General features: G+C 39.3%; 1 protein-coding gene across 1 annotated transcript; it reads left to right on the top strand.

Annotated features, from left to right (window-relative positions):
* Positions 1-2471: 2471 nt before the first annotated feature.
* ADGRF4 (adhesion G protein-coupled receptor F4) lies at positions 2472-13975 on the top strand. Its single transcript, XM_058553944.1, has 8 exons — positions 2472-2566; positions 3466-3520; positions 5823-5974; positions 7172-7423; positions 8509-9888; positions 12370-12411; positions 12826-12885; positions 13928-13975. The coding sequence occupies exons 1-8, from the start codon at positions 2480-2482 to the stop codon at positions 13973-13975; spliced, it is 2076 nt and encodes a 691-aa protein (XP_058409927.1). The 5' UTR covers positions 2472-2479.
* Positions 13976-14528: the final 553 nt, after the last annotated feature.

Here is a 14528-nt window from a genome sequence, read left to right as displayed (position 1 = left end):
GTCCCTTGCGAAGTAGATTTCGATAGAATTGTGAAGAATAGCAAAGAGAAAGGATAAAAGTGATGACTTTAGTTGAAGTGAACAATTTTCAACTCGATAATGAAAATGAATCTTATAGTCTATATTTCTGTTTTTCAAATTGCAGGTTACAATCCATTAGAGGTTGTGAATTCAATTTAGTGGGTGGCAACCACTTTCAAGAGAATGTCAGATAGAATAGAGTGGAATATAAGATAAAAATCTTGGACATAGTGTCTGGCTTGTGGTAGGAAAGATAAGTATTTTTACATAAAAGTTTTTAAAGTATAAAATTTATGTTTTTTTTCAATTCTATATGTGGATACCTGTATACACACATATATATGTCTATAACACTGAGTCACAAAGTAAGATCTGTTTCTTATTGTGTCATGGTCAAAAATTTTTGAAAGCCACAGGGTATGTGTGACACTTTTAAGACAACTTATGCTGACTCATTCTTCTGATACTTCCTTTTGTGATGCTCAGTTAAAAATCTATCCTAAACAATATTAATATTGCAAATTGCTTAGTGTGTGCATCTACCAATTTGCTGCATACATGAGAACTTCTTTCTACCCACACTGTAAGATCATGGATTCTGCACACATATCCCAACACCTATGCAAATCCATTACCGCAGTTTGCTTGTCATTCTGCCATGCCCCCTTTCCCCTGCTCAGACTGGCTCTACAAGATGATGGTACAAATCAAAATACTTTCCCGTTGTCCATTGGTTAGGAACTCAAAGACAATTTTAAACTCAAAGACAATTTGGAAGCCTTCCTGTAAGTGCCTGTGGCTCCTCATCTCAGCAGAAGGCTCACTGGAGTCGTGAAAGTCCATCTTAGTTTTGACTCCACTCAGGAAGGGTTTGATCCCAGGTCAGTGAGTTTTGTCTGCTCCCTGGCCACAGATTGCCTTGTGAGCCTAGAAGGCTCAGAGTTAGTTCATCTCCACAAGGGGATTTGGAGCATAAGGGAATTTATGTTTGCTGAGGGCTCCGTTTCTGCTTGGCTTTGTTTGCTAGGTACAATATGTAGATGATCTCTCTTCTCACTTTTGGTTTGAGTTGTCTATGTTCCTCACTGGACATCCTTTATGGAAAGCTCAGCATCTTTTATTTCCGTACCCCCAGAATGTGGTACAGTTCCGGGAAAATAGGAACTTGATAAATGTTGGTTGGTAGAGTGATCGTCCTACATTTTATGAAATGGTTGAGAAAATAGGCTAAGGGTCAAATAGTTCCTCAATTGCAGAGTAAAGATTACAGCTTAGCTCTTGCTGACTCCAAAATCCACAATATTTTCATTTTGCTGCATCTACACTTCTAGGAAAATTATTCTAAGGAACTTTCTTACCAATAAGGGGTTTTAATTGCCACTGTCCTATAAGAAAAGTATGATGATGTTGATCATGATGACATTGATGAATTTCAACTATTGTAAAGATATTTTCTTGGAGATTTGGCTTTGAAAGGTGGAATTATTAAGAAAAGGGCAAGAAACAGAGACATGGCAAAAGAAAAGAGAGTTGTCTTCTAGTGCCTCTAGTTTCTCTGTACAGTAGTTTACCCATCTATAAAAGGGAATCCTCGTGCTTGCTGCAGTAGCAGACAATAGTGTACATTCATTTCACTTTAAGCTTCTTGACTCCGTATGCCTAGAGTACACTGTAGGACAGCGGTTCTCAACTGGGGGTGATTTTCTCTGCCAGGGCACGTTTGGCAATGTCTGGAGATATTTTTGACTTTCACAACTGGAAAGGGGCTTCTCCTGGCATCTAGTGAATAGAGGCCAAGGATGTTGCTAAACAACCTGTAATTCACAGCATAGCCCCCAACAACAAAGAGTTATCCAGCCCAAAATGTCAATGGTGTCTTCACTGAGACAGCCTGCTATAGAAATTAAGAATGGCTCTCCAGCTAGACCCTCTGGGTTCAATTCTTGGCTCCACCACTTTTTATCTGAGTGACTTTGGGCTTATAGTTGCTCAATTCTTTGTGCCTTATGTTCTCCATTGATAAGCTGAAGATAGTAATAGTATCTTATATCATATGATTAAGTGAGTTAATGCAAAGAAAGTGCTTAGAACAGTGATTGGCAAATATAAGTTCTTAATAAATGTTACTTACTATTAAAGAAACTTGTGGATTGAATAAGAAATGGTGCTTTTGTGAATATACTTCTTTCCCAGTGCTCCTATCATTCCTACCTAGTATTTCTAGAAAGGTCAACAGTTGATAGCAAGTGTTTCCTTTTTTACATTTTAGCTGGCTTGAAGATAGATATTGGTGTCCTTTCAGAGGACAGGTTGTGTTGGTGTGACTATCTCAGAGTACCCAGTGGGTCACTAAGTGGTTGGTTAGTCTGATGAGTACTATGTTAGCTGTGTGGTGTTATCACCTTCAGCTAAATCCACCTTCTTTCTCTGTTGCAGGTGACGATCCTAATGTGTGAAAATGAAGTCCCAGGCAACCACGATTTGCTGCTTACTGTTATTTCTGGCCACAGAATGTTCTCACTATAGATCCAAGATCCACATAAAAGTAAGTTTGATCCATTCTTATGTGGCCTCATGTGAAACCCATCAGTTCTCCTAGATGGCTAGATTGATGATAATAAATACGGCATTTTAAAGGAATTTTCAATTTACTACAATTTTACTCTTGCCGATAAGAGTTTTCTAAAGAAGGGAACAGAAAAAGTTGAGAGGTGGCTGGGACTTGGAACAGTAGAGTTGCAAGGTGCAATAGGGTGCAACAGTATAGTAGAAAACTCGCTTTGCAAGCCACAGAGCGTGTAGACAAGCAGTTGCTGAGAGAAGGAAGCGCTAACCTGCTAGTTGAGCAGTTTAGGTTCAGACCTTAACTTTGCTTCGTATTGGTTGTGTAAGTTGTTTCACTTCTCTGAGTCTTAATTTCCTTGTCTAGAACATGAAGGGTGGTATTTTTTTAGATCATCTTTACGGTCCTTTATAGCTGCAAAAGAGTTTGTGATTCTATTATTGCAACCTAATGATTATTCCTAGTGTCTGCTCATTTCTTCTTCTCTGAGGATGTATGGTATCTGGTGAACCACAATAGCTCCATTTCATAGTTATAGTTAATACAGACAGAGAACAGCGTAGAGCTATAATTGTCATTTCTGTGTTCTCCCTGGATACTTAAAATTTCCAAAAGATGTACCCAATCCACTACCCTGACCTTCAGAGCCCAAGCAACCACCATCAAGTTTCTAGCTCTCATTGGAGGGCAGTGTGTTCTCCATCTGTGCTCACATCCATGTTTCCTTCAGCAAGTTCCTGTGATATCGGCACACAGACCTGCTGCAGTTTCTCCCTAGTCCTGAACACATTTTCTCTTCGTATCCACATGGAGCCTGTAAGTTGAGATGAGAGAAGAGAGTCCCACAGTAAAGAGGACTTGGGGGAATTTATGTTTTACAGGATGGAGATAAAATTCAACATCCTGAAGGGAAACCCAAGACTGGAAGGATACAAGGTATGTGGCTACAAAACAGTCATTTTCCATTTGGAGACTGGGCAGAATAAAGGAAGGGCATTGATATTGCAAGCATGTCCTCAGACCAGAAGCTTTCAAAGACAAGTGGTCATTTTAAAGCCCAAAAGGGAAATCTGTTTGAAGCAGTAAGCTAAAAAGAGGCAGAAGAAGGATGAGGACAGGATTCATTCAAAGATATTTTCAGGATGCTTAAATGTATGTAACACTGGTGCTGAGAGGTCTACTGAAGAGAGGGAAGATAGATACTGTCTTGGTGAGACTGGTCACTCTCAGGAAGTGAGAGATAAATTATGGACGTGATCATTAGTAGCAAGATAGTGAAATTACGTGGTTCTCACCCAAATAGTGAGGATAACTGGATTCTACACAGTCATGGCCAAGTATATTTTTGACAGCAAACACATCTCTAGTTGGAAGGGAATTGAGAACGGAAAGAGGAGAGAAAAGTAGCTAACATTTATTTAGCATTTATGACAACACTGATCTAAGTGCTGTACATGATGCTGTCTCATTCGATGTCTATAATGACACTATGGCATCATGTCCAAACTATATGGATGAAAAAACTGAGAAGCACTCAGCTTAAATAACTTGCAAAAACTGATGTACTTGGGTAGATGTCAAAGAAAGATGCAAACCCACTTGTTTCCTTTCTCTGTGAGTGGAGTCATCCACAGAACTGTCCAAGCCATAAATATGGGTGTATTCCTTGAGTCACAGCCAACTGGTCAGCTCATCTTTTTGTTTTCAGCACCTTAATAGCTCTCAGCATCATCTACTTCTTTCCATCTCGCTGCCACCATCCTAAGGCAGTTCTTCCTGGGAATGCTTCAACAGCTTCATTTTTGGGCTTCCTATCTCAAGTTAATTCACTCTGCCCATGGGACAAATTGGGCCTGCCCCCAGTTTTTGTAAATAAAGTTTTATTGGAACACAGCCATGTTTATTCATGTACATATTATCTTTGACTGGATTCATGCTACAAAGGCAGAGTTGAGTAGCGGTGACAGAGACCATATGGCCCACAGAGCTGAAAAAATTTCCTCTCTGGCTAAGGTTGTCCTATTTATCAAATAAAAATATAAAATGCCTATTAAATTTAAATTTTAGATAAGCAGTGAATAATATTGCATGAGTCATACATATACTAAAAAATTATTCCTTGTTTAACAGAACATTTTCAGTTGATCCTCATTATTCATGGATTCTGTATTTGCAAATTCTCCTACTCATTGAATTTATGTGTAACCTCCAAATCAAAACTGACAGTGCTTTCTGGATCATTCACAGACATGCAGAACAGCAAAAAAAAAAAAATGGAGTTAGCCAAGTTACACGTTCCCAGCTGAACAAAGTGCCACTCTGCCTTTTTGTTCCAGCTCTCCTACTATAAATAAGTGTTCTTTTCACGGCCTATGTAGTATCACGTGTTTTGCATTTTTGTTGGTGATTTTTGTTTGCTGTTTAAAATTGTCCCCAAGTATAGTGCTGAAGTACTTTTCAGTGTTCCTAAGAAGGCTGTGATATGCCTTATGGAGAAAATACGTGTGTTAGATAAGCTTTGTTCATGTGCCATCATGAGATATAGTGCTAATGAATGTGAGTTTATTGTTAATGAATCAACAACATACATTAAATAAAGTGTCTTTAAATAGAAACACACATAAAACAAGCTTATATATTGATGAAAATATTGTGAGCAGAAGCTCACAAGAACCTAATCTTGTATTTCCCTGAGGAGTGATGGTTAAGTATTTGCTAATTCAGTATTTGTGGCGGTGACTTCATAGAACATAACTACTGCAAATAATGAGAATCAACTGTATCTGAAAATAAAATTAACATTTAACTGAGCTTCCTGGATTTTATCTGACAACTCTATCTGATCCTTTGCGGAAAAGTTTACTGCTTCCTGCTCTGTGCTACTGTTAATTATCTTTCAAAAGCAAATCCAATCCTGTTTTCTGGTAACCCCCACATTAGCACAGCATTCAAGGTCCCTGCTTTCCTCCCCATCCTCATCTCTTGCTCCTCTCCCCTCAGATGCTCTGGACCAGCCTTTCTGAATGACCTGTGATCTCTCCTTTCATGTGCTGTTCACTCTGTCTAGACAGCAGCTTCACAATCTGCCTGGCAGGTCTGACTTTTTGCTGAGGACCCGGTTCAATGTCACCTCCTCTGGGCAGCAATCCCCAAGTCGCCAGAATGAGTTAGATGCTCTGTCAGAGTGTGGAAATGCCAATTAGGCTTTTCTTTCATTCCTGCTCTTTTCCTTTCTCAGAGAAATGCCATGGACCTTGCATCACTTTTTCCAACTGCAGCCAGCCCTGTGCTCAGCACTTTCGTGGAGAAATCGGATTTATATGTAACCAAAACAAGTGGCAAAAATCAACTGAAACATGTACAAGCCTTTCTGTGGAAACACTCTTTGAGGTGATTCATTTGTGTATTATTCACTACAGGAGCCAATCCCCCAGGAGGTGTAGAGGCATTTTTAATGTATTCTGTTCAGCATGACAATCAGTCTCAGATTTCCGCTTAGGAAAATCTACAGAGTGGGTTAAATTTGTCTCTTATCCTCCCTTCTTTACCCAAACTCTCAGGTACTTTCCTCCTCCCCGCTTTCTGTATTTCTCCCTCTCAGAATCTTTTCTCAAAAAAAGTTCTGAAACTTATTTGCAAAATGATAAATGCTTAGAGGTTCAAGTTTTAGCTCTAAGGATAAATTTGAACGCTGCTTGTGCTAATCAATTAATCAACTAGATGTGTCTAGAATCAAATTCATTTTGATATCTTTTCTAATAATTTCAATCATTTGATCAAAAGAAAGGAGAGCTGTATGACCCAGAGGGAATAGAAATCCAATAAATACAACAAATCTCAGTTAAAATTAAGATCGCCTGTCTTATATCCTTTCACTTCACCGCCACTGCCTTCCCTCCAATCCTGTAGAAGCACACGGAGCTCTGCATTTCCAAAAATTTTAACTGTGCTTTGATAAAGGGATTGCTAACAGAGTCTCTGTCACTTAGCATAGGTAATCACATAGATGCTCTTGCAGCCATAGTGGCATTCAAAAATGAATTAAGTGAAATAAATTATTGCTTTGACTTATCCAAAGTCACATTCTGGAGGATGCTAGGTAAAAGTGTGAGGAAATGAGCAAAGTTCACTAATTCTTCTGATTAGTGAACTCTAAACATTTTGAAGTTGCAATTCCTTAGCATCCTGTGTTTGACCTGCCAACTTCCAAAAACTGCTACCCCTTGAAATTCCATGTGGCTCCTCTTTAAAAAAAACAAAATAATTAGACAAATTTTGTTTCTAGAATTTCTCCACATCTCTGGAGAAAACTACCTCGTTTTAAGACTTGAGTTAAAATCGCTGTCCTGAAAGCAAATTCCAATAAGAAAGGTCAGTATCCTGATTTCTGTGGGAATTTTGGTGGAATCTCCTGCCTGTTCATGACCCCACCTTACCCTGTCCATACTTCTCAGCATCTAAACCACGTTTTAGGACCACTTGCTTCTCCGTCTTCCCCATGGAGATTGTTTGTGTCTTTAGCTCGTTTAGTCTGATACATGTTAGGTGCTTCATCATTTTTGAATGAAACATTTTTTAAAAAAACAGGACTCAAATAGTGCATCACGCCTTTCCGTAGCAGCAGCATCCATACCTCTGCACATTCTTGACTTTCGAGCTCCAGAGCCCATCGAGAGTGTAGCTCAAGGAATCCTCAAGAACTGTCCTCTGGATTATGCCTGCATAACTGATGTCGTGAAATCATCAGAAGCCACAGCTGGGAATATTGCATTTATAGTGGAGTTGTTAAGAAATATTTCTACAGACTTGTCTGATAACGTTACCAGAGAGAAAATGAAGGTATTCTTTGTTAATTTCATTAAAAAACTGACAATGTTTTTTCAAAATCTTGCATTTTAACCATTTCAAATGTACTTTTCAGTGTAAAAACTATGACAACCACAGCAACCATAGCAACAACAGGCATTTCATTTCAATTCTGCATGTTGATTCATTCTAGATTATGGAAGTTTTCAAGAAGTTAGAACATTTTTTATACGTATTTTTGAACAGACAATATTTTCAAGAAAATATCACATAGGGACGGCTGTGAGCAAGACTGTGTCTACTCTAGTGGTTCCAAAATTTCATTCTTTAGAACATGATTATTCTGAGAACTGTTAATGGAGTTTTTTTTTTTTTTTGGTGAGGAAGATTGGCCCTAACATCTGTTGCCAATCTTCCTCTTTTTGCTTGAGGAAGATTGTCACTGAGCTAACGTCGGTGCCAGTCTTCCTCTATTTTGTATGTGCGACGCCGCCACATGGCTTGATGAGCGGTGTAAACCCTGGGCCCCTGAAGTGGAGCTCACGAACTTAACCACTATGCCACCGAGCAGGCCCCTGGAGTCTCCATTTTTAAAAGGGAGATTCCCTAGAGCAGCATATGTAGGTGCTCTGGGGTAAACGAGATTAAGCAAGTTTACTTATGCCAGGATTTTTTAGAGCTTTTAATGTGTTAATGAAGTATGGCACACTTTATAAGAGTGAAGGATATGATATGCAGTATTTCTCAAACACTGGTTATCATAGAATCTACCCATAAGCCCCTCCGTTAAATAATCACTAATATCTCCTGGGAAACTTGGGTTATACAGACTGCAGTTTGGAAATGCTGCCCTGGGCACATAATAAAGCAGATGAACTTTATCTGTGATACTTTTCAATTTATTATATTTTATGTTATTTTTATCATTTTTTTATTTTTTTACTTTTTTTCCCTCTCTGCAAGCTTACTAGTATGAAGTTCTAATAAACAGTGAATTTGAAGAGCAATATGTCAAATAAGATTAGATCATCTGATCTTTAAATATTTCAGATTTTGGAAATCAACTTTGTACACTAACGTATAAATCATTAGTATAATATCTGCTTTCTCCATTGCAGAGCTACAGCAAGGTAGCCAACCACGTCCTCGACACAGCAGCCATTTCAAATTGGACTTTCATTCCTGACAAAAATGCCAGCTCGGATTTGTTGCAGTCAGTGAATTCATTTGCCAGGCAACTCCACATCCGCAATGAATCTGAGAACATAGTGGATGAACTCTTCATTCAGACGAAAGGGTTTCACATCAACCACAATACCTCAGAGAAAAGTTTCAATTTCTTCATGAGCATAAACAATTCAACGGAGGGTGTCTTAGGAATGCTAGAAATTCCCAGGCAAGAGCTGTGGAAGCTGCCACCAAATGCATCCCAAGCCATCAGCATCGCTTTTCCCACCTTGGGGGCTATTCTGAAAGAAGCCCACTTGCACAATGTGAGTCTTCCCAGGCCGGTAAATGGTCTGGTCCTTTCGGTGATTTTGCCAGAAAGATTGAAGCAAATCTTACTCACCTTTGAGAAGATCAATAAATCCCGGAATGCCAGGGCCCAGTGTGTTGGCTGGCACTCTAGGAAAAGGCGGTGGGATGAGAATGTGTGTGAAACGACGTTGGATATCAGGCACAAAGTGAAATGCCGGTGTAACTACACCAATGCTGTGATGTCCTTTTCCATTCTAATGTCCCCCAAATTTATAGACAACAAAGTCCTGGACTACATCACCTGTATTGGCCTCAGCCTCTCCATCCTTAGCTTGATTCTTTGCCTGATCATTGAAGCCACTGTGTGGTCCCGGGTGGTCGCGACGGAGATATCATACATGCGTCACGTGTGCATCGTGAACATAGCTGTGTCGCTCCTGACTGCTAACGTGTGGTTCATCATAGCCTCTAACTTTAACAAAAAGGCCCAAGACTACAACTGGTGTGTCGCAGTGACATTTTTGAGCCACTTTTTCTACCTCTCTCTGTTTTTCTGGATGCTCTTTAAAGCACTGCTCATCGTGTATGGAATATTGGTCATTTTCCGTAGGATGATGAAGTCCCACCTGATGGTCATTGGCTTTGCCATTGGCTATGGGTGCCCGTTGGTCATTGCTGTCACCACAATTGCTGTCACAGTGCCAGGGAAAGGCTATGTGAGATCTGATGCCTGTTGGCTTAACTGGGACAATACCAAAGCCCTTTTAGCATTTGTCATCCCAGCCTTGGTCATTGTGGCTGTGAATCTTGTTGTGGTTTTAGTTGTTGCTGTGAACACTCAGAGGCCCTCTATTGGCAGTTCCAAGTCTCAAGATGTGGCCATAATTATGAGGATCAGCAAAAATGTTGCCATTCTCACCCCATTGCTGGGATTGACCTGGGGTTTTGGAGTAGCCACCCTCATAGAAGGCACTTCCTTGATATTCCATATAATCTTTGCCCTGCTCAATGCTTTTCAGGTAAGTTTCAAGAGGGAGACTTATTTTGTTAATTAATATTATTATTTAATATTTTAATTAATTGTAATTAATATCATTAATTAATATTTTATTTAGAAAATATTATCTTATAATTTATTATTCTGGCTCTACGACAAAAAATGGCTATGATTTAAAAATATAGAACACAAGATGTTCCTTCCATTTCCTTACCTATCTTAGGGACATTTAGCTGTGGTACCTCTCACCCTATTTTTTTAAATTTTCTTTTTTTTTTTTAATTATTTATTTATTTTTTTCCCCCAAAGCCCCAGTAGATAGTTGTATGTCATAGTTGCACAGCCTTCTAGTTGCTGTATGTGGGACACAGCCTCAGCATGGCCGGAGAAGCGGTGCGTCAGTGCGCGCCCGGGATCCGAACCCGGGCTGCCAGCAGCGGAGTGCGCGCACTTAACCGCTAAGCCACGGGGCCAGCCCACCTCTCACTCTATTGATTGTCAAGTTGGATTTAGCTGATCAGGCTGGCTGGGTGGGAGTTTCCTTCCTTTTCTCCTCACTGATCCACCTGTATCCCCCTTAAAGTATCAATGTCAGAAGAGTTGACCTTCACTTACAGAGGACTAGTCTTTGGTCAGGGATGTTGGAGGCTACAGTCACATGTTATGCCTCAAAACAAGCACAATTTATACCCTTTCTCAAACACTTTGGGAACTCAGTGAAATAACAGTCATTTTCCATAGTATGAAAAGATGGCCTTTGCCAGTCACTTTGGGTGTAAACCAGTCAGGAGTTCTCATACCTCTTCCCTGCTGTACCCTGTGAAGTAAATATAGGTTGTTATTCACTGAAATGGATCTTGCCACATGTTACCTGATCTTAGAAATGTCACTTTTTTCTGGGCCTCAACTTTCTCATCTGTAATGAATCTAAAATCATCGCTATTGTCTTTTCTGGCTTAACATATTTGGTTAGGCAAGATTATCCCTCTAAAAGTTGTTTTACTCCATCTTGGCTACTAAGCTTGCACTTTTGGGAAGCTGTCAGTAGCCAGACTGCTTCCCATACCTATGGGAAGCAGAAAGGTTGGTAAGTTCATATTCGTCATTATGTTTTTAATCAGGAGTTGGCAAACTGTGGCCTGCTGCCTGTTTTTGTAAATGGTTTTATTGGGACACAGCCATGCTCATTTGTTTACACTTTGCCTGTGGCTGCTTTTGAGCTACAACGGCGAAGCTGAGGCAGTCATCATAGAGACTGCGTAGCCTACAACGCCTAAAATATTTGTTGTCTGCTTCTTTGCAGAAATTTGTTTTTTCTGACCACTACTTTAAATAAAATAAATATAACTGCTTAATAAAGCAGCAACATATTCTTATGAACATGTCGCTCTTACTCCATTTAAAAACTTGCTATGAAACATAAAGCAGACTTTGAAGAAATGCCAACTCAGAGCAGTTATATATCTTACTAATAATTCTTTAACAACTATAGAGAACATTCATTTAACTCTTTCCCTTGAATTGCTTTAAAGAGAAATCTTTGACTTAAGGGTTTTTTTGTTTTTTTAAATTGAAAGCTCTTGGACTCACATAAGTCTCCCCAACTCTTGAAGTTACTCTGGTGACTAATGTTCTCAATCCTATTTTTACTTTATAACTTAATTAAAGCCCAGGAAGTTTGCTTCTCTTTCAGGTCATTTCTTTTTCTCTTTTCTTGATAGGAAGAAAATACTAAAACACTTTTAGTTACATATACTCAACTCTTCTTAGCAAGCTTTCCCCGTGACTCACATTTAAAAACTTCAGTCTTCTGATTTGATCTTCTGATCAGTGTTTCTTCACCTTGCAACTATCCTTAGAGATCCAGGCTTCCTTCCACTCTCATGGTGTGATCCAGATTTTTCTTGGACCTCTACTCCCACCATTTAAAAAGAATGATTATCAATTATCATAACTTTATAGGCGACCAAATAACTTAAACTTGAAGAGACTCTGGCCTCACAGGTCTCTGTAGTCTTCTCTCTCTTTTATACAGAAACTTCTTCCACCAGCTCAGAAGCTCTGGCTGCCTATGTCTTGACCTTTAACTCCAACTGAAAGTAGACGAGAATACAGGTTTCGTTTTCTCAAGACATTTCCCATGGTTGTGACTTTGAATTAGAAGTTTTCATGTTACATGTTACTGTCACCATGAGTAAGAATAGCTACCTCAATATTTGGGGAGAAAATGAACAGAATTAATGAGGTTAAAACTCTATCCTCCATCTGTTGCCATTCAATAAATATCAATAACTCTCACACCCAGACATGAAAGTGGTCCTCTTCCTTTGAAGTACACTCAAAGAAAATACTCATCAATGCATTTTTATCAGAATTAGTAGAAAGTGAAGTTTCTAATGCCTGGTAACTGTTCTAGAAGGTATCCAGAACAGCAGTATTAAAATAACAGCTGTCATATTGTCTGCAAAACCATCCCTCATACTTCTGTTGAATTTTGCCACAGGGGTTCTTCATCTTGCTCTTTGGAACCATTATGGATCACAAGGTAATTTGAATTTGTTTCACTCATTGTAAATGATTTCCATGTGGCTGAGGGAAGCAGAAGGATGAAGCAGCCTTGATCAGAGAGTGTAGTCCAGAAGAGTTGAGTTTGTGGGGGTGGTTCAGGGCATCAGTTGCTAGAAAGGAAAGGAGAGAACTATCTGCTCTTTATCAAGTCAACAGGAGACTGTGTGTGAGTATAGCTGGTGAAAAGAATAGAGGTCATAACCGGAATTTTAATCTTAATCCTAAATCTAGTTATAACTACACCTCAAGTTTTAGCCAAGTCTTATCAGTTGCCAAGCACTGTGCTCAGCCATCTGATGCTGCTTCTGCCAGGGTTACTGGCCTCAAATTTTCAGGACATGGGTCTGGACCTTGGGGATGGTTCATTTCTTCACTGTTATTGCTTCTTTAGATAAGAGATGCTTTGAGGATGAAGATGTCTTCACTGAAGGGGAGGTCAAGGGTAGCAGAGGTAAGCTTCTCCCTTTCGGTCTCAGTACTGGAGGGTCAATGTCCTCAGCAGAGTCATACAGAGACAAGCATTATAGCTTAATATTCAGGATTTGTTAGCAAAGAGAACCATTAGCACATACTTTCATTCATTCATATCTTCATTCAACAAATTTGGAGCATCTTGCTAACGCTTAAGGTCAGTGGCATATATCTCATCAAGAGAATTTTCCACATTGAATGTATTTCAACTTGACATTTGGACCATTGAGATGGGACAACATGAACCCAGGATCATAGATTCATAAAATGCTAGAGCTGATACCCAAGAGATGAGTTAGAAATGAGGTCCTAGTCCAACCAACTCTTTTCATAAGTAAGGAAACCAAGGCCCAGAGTACTTATGAGATTTTCCCAAAGCCACTGAGCTAATCATGAGAATTAGCATTCTCCTTGCTCAGGACTCTTCAGTAAGCCACACTCCCTTGGACTGAAGTGGCTGTGTACTTATTGAACTTGAAGATGACTTTTGACCAAGCTATCTGTCCTTTAAAGTGCTAACTAAAATTGCCATCATTGCTGTATTAATTAGAAAGAAGTAATTTACTCAACCAATAGTTTCTCAGTGAGAGCTACTTCCTTAAAAACAAACAAAAAACTCTCTGGACACATTGAGAGTCAGCATTTATGGTTAGCTAGTATTGAGTGTGACTTTCAGTACCATAGTTCACCAATTCAAAGACAGGCATTTTCTTCACCTTTTAACATTTCTGAAATTGGAGTGTATTTTATAATCGATGGCATGTCGTGGTTTAATTGGCAATTTTTTTTCTTTTTCTGTCTTGATGGAATATAAAAATAATGACGTAGCTTACAATGTTAGATTCAGTGAAATATGATAATTTAATTCTGTGTGGCTGTGTCAATTTGGGTACTTCTCTTTATGTCTTATTTTTACATGTTAATTTCTAGGCAGGCATATACGTAAATATAAATACATATGCATTTTTGTCAGTGCTGTTACTCATTGACATCACTGTTGTTATTTTTTTTTTCCCATTTAGAATGCATCGTTAAGCCCAACCAATAGAGCTAAATTAATGAATCGGTGAGGATGAGATGTGAGTATTAAAAAACCAAGGAGAAGCTTCACTTGCAAGTTGTGACAAACTACTCAATGGCCTTTGGGAGCACATTCTTGCCTACTATATGATGCTGGAGTGAGGTGGGAAGGGAACAGGTGGACATATCTCTCTAAGAATGGAAACTTCTTTATGGCCCAGAACACAAAGGAAAAAATGCACATCTTCTTTAAAATGTCAGTCATCTCAGTTTATATGACCAAACCTTAAGCACACTTTTTTTGTCCTCAGTGAGAGGATGCTGTCACCACACCTGCACTGACACAGGATACACCTTGCTGTCTACAATGCTCACATACCTTAATTCCATCTCATCGTGAGTGGTGACACTTATAATAGCCCCATTGTCGAGAAGGAAGACTTAATTGATTGAAATCACAAAGCAACAAGCCTGTCTCTCCCTAATGAAGTTGGGGCCCAGAATAATTCCTAAGGGGATGCGGGTGGGGTTGCGGCAAATTAGCTGCCTACTCACAGCCAACCTCTGAGGCATATTTCTCCATAGGTGAAATCAGGGGAAAAC

The sequence above is a fragment of the Diceros bicornis genome, chromosome 14 (genome assembly GCF_020826845.1).
Source record: "Diceros bicornis minor isolate mBicDic1 chromosome 14, mDicBic1.mat.cur, whole genome shotgun sequence".
NCBI classification, from domain to species: domain Eukaryota; kingdom Metazoa; phylum Chordata; class Mammalia; order Perissodactyla; family Rhinocerotidae; genus Diceros; species Diceros bicornis.
Note: the sequence above shows the minus strand (reverse complement) of the source record. Positions and strands in the feature narration are given on the sequence as shown.